Source organism: Rhinopithecus bieti, unplaced genomic scaffold (assembly GCF_001698545.2).
Source record: "Rhinopithecus bieti isolate Rb0 unplaced genomic scaffold, ASM169854v2 scaffold_42598, whole genome shotgun sequence".
In the NCBI taxonomy this organism is placed as follows: Eukaryota; Metazoa; Chordata; class Mammalia; order Primates; family Cercopithecidae; genus Rhinopithecus; species Rhinopithecus bieti.
In genome coordinates this window covers 1,997-8,783 of record NW_016817168.1, presented here as the reverse complement: position 1 = coordinate 8,783, position 6,787 = coordinate 1,997, and the positions used below count along the sequence as shown (strand labels likewise).

The 6,787-nt window shown below is 52.7% G+C and overlaps 1 protein-coding gene across 1 annotated transcript; it reads left to right on the top strand.

Annotated features, from left to right (window-relative positions):
• Window positions 1-240: 240 nt before the first annotated feature.
• On the top strand, window positions 241-3,960 carry LOC108517807 (kelch-like ECH-associated protein 1). The gene is made up of 3 exons (XM_017855910.1): window positions 241-1,140; window positions 3,254-3,459; window positions 3,734-3,960. The coding sequence occupies exons 1-3, from the start codon at window positions 341-343 to the stop codon at window positions 3,943-3,945; spliced, it is 1,218 nt and encodes a 405-aa protein (XP_017711399.1). The 5' UTR covers window positions 241-340; the 3' UTR covers window positions 3,946-3,960.
• Window positions 3,961-6,787: the final 2,827 nt, after the last annotated feature.

Sequence of the window (6,787 nt, the reverse complement as noted above, 5' to 3'; positions counted from 1 at the left end):
CTTGCTCTGTCACCCAGGCTGGAGTGCAGTGGTGCAATATCGGCTCACTGCAACCTCCACTTCCCGCCTCCCGGGTTCAAGCGATTCTTCTGCTTCAGCCTCCCCAGTAGCTGGGAGGCACCCGTGTGCCACGACACCCAGGTAATTTTTATATTTTTAGTAGAGATGGAGTGTCACCATATTGGCCAGGCTGATCTCTCAACTCCTGACCTCGTGATCCGCCAGCCTCAGCCTCCCTAAGTGCTAGCATTACAGGCCTGAGCCACCGCGCCCGGCAGTATTAACTCATTTAGTCATCACAATGTATGCGGTTCCTATTATCTGAATCCCCATTTAGCAGATGAGGAAGCTGAGACTGTCAGCCGCAGTGGTGAGTTACTCATTATCCCTGTCCTGCTTGGTGAGGTGTGGGGGCGACTCGGGAGCCAGCCCTTCCCACTGTCGCCCTCTGCAGGTGGCCAAGCAAGAGGAGTTCTTCAACCTGTCCCACTGCCAACTGGTGACTCTCATCAGCCGTGACGACCTGAATGTGCGCTGCGAGTCCGAGGTCTTCCACGCCTGCATCAACTGGGTCAAGTATGACTGCGAACAGCGACGGTTCTATGTCCAGGCGCTGCTGCGGGCCGTGCGCTGCCACTCGTTGACGCCTAACTTTCTGCAGATGCAGCTGCAGAAGTGTGAGATCCTGCAGTCCGACTCCCGCTGCAAGGACTACCTGGTCAAGATCTTTGAGGAGCTCACCCTGCACAAGCCCACGCAGGTGATGCCCTGCCGGGCGCCCAAGGTGGGCCGCCTGATCTACACTGCGGGCGGCTACTTCCGACAGTCGCTCAGCTACCTGGAGGCTTACAACCCCAGTGACGGCACCTGGCTCCGGTTGGCGGACCTGCAGGTGCCACGGAGCGGCCTAGCTGGCTGCGTGGTGGGCGGGCTGTTGTACGCCGTGGGCGGCAGGAACAACTCCCCCGACGGCAACACCGACTCCAGCGCCCTGGACTGTTACAACCCCATGACCAATCAGTGGTCACCCTGCGCCCCCATGAGCGTGCCGCGCAACCGCATCGGGGTGGGGGTCATCGATGGGCACATCTATGCAGTCGGCGGCTCCCACGGCTGCATCCACCACAACAGTGTGGAGAGGTGAGTGGCAGGTCCTGGGCGTGGGCTCTGAGGGTCCTGCTCCTGGCAAGTCCTAAGACACTGAGATCCGAGGATTCTTCCTGAGGCTGCTTCCTCTCCCTGTATTCAGGGAGTGGAGGCCTCAGGACGAAGCTAAGCTCCTTGGAGAGCTCTAGTCCGTGACCTTAGATTCTGTGCCTGGAGCTGGGAAATGCTTAGGGGACTGTCATAAACCCATACGGTTCCTTTGTGCAGATTTGGAAAAAGTTTCATCAGTTTGAAATTGTTGGGCACGTGCCGTGGCCCATACCTGTAATCCAGGACTTTGGGAAGTTGAGGTGGGAGAATTGCTTGAGTCCAGGAGACTAGCCTGGGCAATAGAGTAAGACCCTGTCTCTCTTGCTGTGCTGCCCAGGCTGGAGTGCACTGGTTCCATCTTGGGTCACTGCAACCTCACCTCCCAGTGATTCTCCTGCCTCAGCCCCCGGAGTAGCTGGGACTATAGGTGCCTTCCACCACGCCTGGCTAATTTTTTTTTTTTTTTTTTTTTTTTTTTTTTTTTTTTTTTTTTGTAGAGATGGGGTTTCACCATGTTGGCCAGGCTGGTCTCAAACTCCTGACCTCTAGAGATTCTCCCACCTCAGCCTCCCAAAGTGCTGAGATTACAGACGTGAGCCACTGTGCCGGACCTCAAGGACTATTTGAGCGTTAAAGAGTGATGCTGAATGTGTGATTTCTCCTTTCTGAGATGTTATCTTGTCATCTGTGAAGTGGGGGATATGGCTGAGCCACTAGGGGTTTATCAGATGTGGGTTTTTTTGTTTTTTTGTTTTTTTGTTTTTGTTGTTGTTGTTGTTGTTGTTGTTGTTTTGAGACGGACTTGCTCTGTTGCCCAGGCTGGAGTGAAGTGGTGCCATCTCCGCGCACTGCAAGCTCCGCCCCCGGGGTTCACACCATTCTTCTGCCTCAGCCTCCCGAGTAGCTGGGACTACAGGCGCCCGCCAACACACCCGGCTAATTTTTTTGTATTTTTGGTAGAGATGGGGTTTCACCGTGTTCGCCAGGATGGTCTCCATCTCCTGACCTCGCGATCCGCCCGCCTCGGCCTCCCAAAGTGCTGGGATTACAGGCGTGAGCCACCGCGCCTGGCCATCAGATGTGTTTTTGAACTTGAGCAATTGATGGCTAGGATGCCCAGTTTCCTCATTTGGAAAATGGAGTTGCTGATACCTTAGTCCTTAGAGAATGACTGCGAGCACTAGAGTTCTAGTGGAGGTGGGCACAGTGGTGTGCACCTGTAGTTCCAGCTACTTAGGAGGCTGAGCCAGGAGGGTTTCTTGAGCTCAAGAGTTTGAAGCTGCAGGCTGGGCGTGGTGGCTCATGCCTGTAATCCCAGCCCTTTGGAAAGCTGAGGCAGGCAGATCACTTGAGGTCAGGTGTTCGAGACCAGCCTGGCCAACATGGAGAAACCCAATTTCTACTAAAAATACAAAAATTAGCCAGGCATGGTGGCGGGTGCCTGTTATCCCAGCTACTTGTGAGGCTGAGGCTGGATAACTGATTGAACCCAGGAGACGGAGGTTGCAGTGAGCCATGCTCTCACCATTGCACTCCACCTCAAAAAAAAAAATGTTTGAAACTTCAGTGAGCTGTGATTGTGCCACTGCACCCCAGCCTGGACAACAGAGCAAGACCCTGTCTCTTTTTTTTGTTTTGTTTCGGTTTTTTCTTTTTTTTTTTTTGAGACGGAGTCTCTCTCGCCTAGGCTGGAGTACAGTGGCACGATCTCAGCACACTGCAACCTCCATCTCCCAGGTTCAAACAATTATCTCACCTCAGCGTCCCGAGTAGCTGGGATTACAGGCACCCGAGATCACACCCAGCTAATTTTTGTGTTTTTAATAGAGACAGGGTTTTACCATATTGGCCAGGCTGGTCTTAAACTCCTGACCTCAGGTGATCCGCCCTCCTCGGCCTCCCAAAGTGCTGGAATTACAGACACGAGCCACTGCGCCTGGTGACCCTGTCTCTTTAAAGGGAGAAAAAAAGGGAAAAAAGGGGTATCAGGCCCTTAAGTATTCCACGAAGGTCAGCTATAATGGCCACTGTCCCCATTTTTCTTACGCCCTTGCAGGTATGAGCCAGAGCGGGATGAGTGGCACTTGGTGGCCCCAATGCTGACACGAAGGATCGGGGTGGGCGTGGCCGTCCTCAATCGTCTGCTTTATGCCGTGGGGGGCTTTGATGGGACAAACCGCCTGAATTCAGCTGAGCGGTACTACCCAGAGAGGAACGAGTGGCGAATGATCGCAGCGATGAACACCATCCGAAGCGGGGCAGGTGGGTGGGGTGGTGGGGAGGAGCATCCAGGAACACCCCACCATCCTGGGGTGAAGCTGAGCCAGGCCTGGGAGAGACCCCCTGTTGCAGCCCTCACCCTGGGGCAACCACAGAAGCACTGGATTCTGATAGAGTCCAAGCTTCTCTCTCTCCCTGCTTCATTTCTGAGGGTGAGAAGGGAGAGGAGAGAGGAAAGGTCTCCCTCAAGGAGGTGATGGCTGGGGCTCCCAAAGCCAGTCCTCCAGAGTCACCTTCTCTGCACGGTGCCCTTTAGGCGTCTGCGTCCTGCACAACTGTATCTATGCTGCCGGGGGCTATGATGGTCAGGACCAGCTGAACAGCGTGGAGCGCTATGATGTGGAAACAGAGACGTGGACTTTCGTAGCCCCCATGAAGCACCGGCGAAGTGCCCTGGGGATCACTGTCCACCAGGGGAGAATCTACGTCCTTGGTGAGGCCCTGGGGGCGGGGAAGAGTCCTGACTAGCCCCATCTCTTGTGGACTGTGGCTGCTTTTGCTTTTTTGCTTTCCTTTTTTTTTTTTCTTAGAAACAGGGTCTCGCTTTGTTGCCCAGGCTGAGTGCAGTGGTGCGATCACAGCTCGCTGGAGCCTCAACCGCCTGGGCTCCAGCCATCCTCCTGCCTCAACTTCCCAAGTAGCAGGGACCACACGCACGCACCACCACACCCGGCTAATGTTTGTTTTTCTGAGATGGAGCCGGCCGGGCGCGGTGGCTCAAGCCTATAATCCCAGCACTTTGGGAGGCCGAGACGNTTTTTTTTTTTAAACAGAGGTTTGCTTTTGTTGCCCAGGCTGGAGTGCAATGGTGAGATCTCGGCTTACCACAACCTCCACCTCCTGGGTTCAAGCGATTCTCCTGCCTCAGCCTCCCAAGTAACTGGGATCACAGGCATGTACCACTACGCCCAGCTAATTTTGTATTTTTAGTAGAGATGGGGTTTCTCCATGTTAGTCAGGCTAGTCTAGAACTCCCCAGCTTAGGTGATCCACCCACCTCAGCCTCCCAAATTGCTGGTATTACAGGCGTGAGCCACCCCACCTGGCCCACAGAATGCTACCTTTAAAACTAGGAACAAGCCAGGAGCTCATCCACTCTTATTCCTTTTCTAACTTTTTCTCTGGAAATAGTTCCTCTTTCACCCAGAGGCCCACAAGAGGGTGCTGTCTGCCTTTTAGATGGAACTTCCTGACTCTGCCCTGAGGGTATTCATCTCTGAGCTATACCTCCCGGGTTCAAGTGATTCTCCTGCCTCAGCCTCCCGAGTAGCTGGGATTACAGGCACACGCCACCATGGCCAGCTAATTTTTGTATTTTTAATAAAGATCGGGTTTTGCTATATTGGCCAAGCTGGTCTCGAACTCCTGACCTCAAGTGATCCACCTGCCTCAGCCTCCCAAAATGCCAGGATTGCAGGCATGAGCCACTCCCACAGCCTATTTATTTATTTATTTATTTATTTTAAGACAGTCTTGCTCTGTCACACAGGCTGGAGTGCAGTGTTGCAATCTTGGCTTACTGCAACCTCTGTCTCCTGGGTTCAAGTGATTCTTCTGCTTCAGCCTCCTGAGTAGCTGGGATTACAAGCATGTGCAACCGCACCTGGCTAATTTTTGTATTTTTAGTAGAGATGGGGTTTCACCATGTTGGCCAGGCTTGTCTTAAACTCCTGACCTCAGGTGATTTGCCTGCCTCAATGTCCCAAAGTGCTGGGATTACAGGCTTGAGCCACTGCACCCAGCCTTATTTTATTTTAGAGTCAGGGGTGGCTGGGCGCGGTGGCTCAAGCCTGTAATCCCAGCACTTTGGGAGGCTGAGGCAGGCGGATCATGAGGTCAGGAGATCGAGACCATCCTGGCTAATACGGTGAAACTCTGTCTCTACTAAAAATACAAAACATTAGCCGGGCGTGGTGGCGGGCGCCTGTAGTCCCAGCTACTCAGGAGACTGAGGCAGGAGAATGGCGTGAACCCAGGAAGTGGAGCTTGCAGTGAGCCGAGATCGCGCCACTGCTATCCAGCCTGGGCGGCTGAGTGAGACTCTGTCTCAAAAAAAAAAAAAAAAAAAAGAGAGAGAGAGAGTCAGGGGTATCGCTGTGTTGCCCAGGCTAGAGTACAGTGGTGCAATCATAGCTCAATGCAGCCTCAAACTCCTGGGCTCAAGTGATCTCCTGCCTCAGCCTCCCAAAGAGCTGTGATTACCAGCATGAGCCATTGTACCTGGACAGCCTGTGAATTTTACTGATTTATTATTTTTATTTTTGAGGCGGAGTCTTACTCTGCTGCCCAGGATAGAGTGCAGTGGTGTGATCTTGGCTCACCGCAACCTCTGCCTTTCGAGTTCAAGTGATTCTCGTGCCTCAGCCTCCTGAGTAGCTGGAATTACAGGCATGCGCCACCACCCCGGATAATTTTGTATTTTTTGGTAGAGACAAGGTCTCACTACATTGCCCAGACTGGTCTCCCAACTCCTGAACTCAAACTATCTGTGCATCTCGGCCTCCCAAAGTGTTGGGATTACAGGCAGGAGCCACCGCATCTGGCCCAGCCTATGAATTTTATTTATTTATTTTTTATTATTTTATTTATTTATTTATTTTTTGAGACGGAGTCTCGCTTGGTCGCCCAGGCTAGAGCGCAGTGGCGCGATCTCCGCTCACTGAAAGCTCCGCCTCCCAGGTTCACGCCATTCTCCTGCCCCAGCCTCTCGAGTAGCTGGGACTACAAGTGCCCACCACTAGGCCCGGCTAATTTTTGTGTGTGTGTTTTTAGTAGAGACTGGGTTTCACCATGTTAGCCAGGATGGTCTTGATCTCCTGACCTCGTGATCCTCCCGTCTCGGCCAAGGTGTGTGTCAAGGTGACACACACCTGTAATTCCAGCACTTCGGGAGGCCGAGTCAGGGGATCCCTTGAGCCCAGGAGTTCAAGACCAACCTGGGCAATATGGCAAAACCTCATTTCTATAAAAAATACAAAAATTAGCTGGGCATAGGGGCACACATCTGTAGTCTCAGCTACTCAGGAGGCTGAGGTGGGAGGATCACTTGAGCCCAGGAATTCAGCGTTGAAGTGAGCTGCTATCTCTCCACTTCAGCCAGGGCAACAGTGTAAGACTTTGTCTCTGAAATAAAAAAGAAAAGAAAAGAAAAATCGAAAGAGAACTATTAAGGAAGTAAAAGATACATTTGGTTGTGTCTAAATTTACGAGGCCGCACGCGGTGACTCACGCCTGTAATCCCAGCACTTTGGGAGGCTGAGGTGGGTGGATCACTTGAGGTCAGGAGTTTGAGACCAGCCTGGACAATATG

What these genes read in the sequence shown, in the direction of transcription:
- LOC108517807 (XM_017855910.1), top strand. Translation starts at nt 341, where the DNA reads ATGAGGAAGCTGAGACTGTCAGCCGCAGTGGTGAGTTACTCATTATCC. An exon ending in CACCACAACAGTGTGGAGAG is followed by an intron (nt 1,141 to 3,253) that starts GTGAGTGGCAGG and finishes ACGCCCTTGCAG; the next exon opens with GTATGAGCCAGAGCGGGATG. An exon ending in CACCATCCGAAGCGGGGCAG is followed by an intron (nt 3,460 to 3,733) that starts GTGGGTGGGGTG and finishes GGTGCCCTTTAG; the next exon opens with GCGTCTGCGTCCTGCACAAC.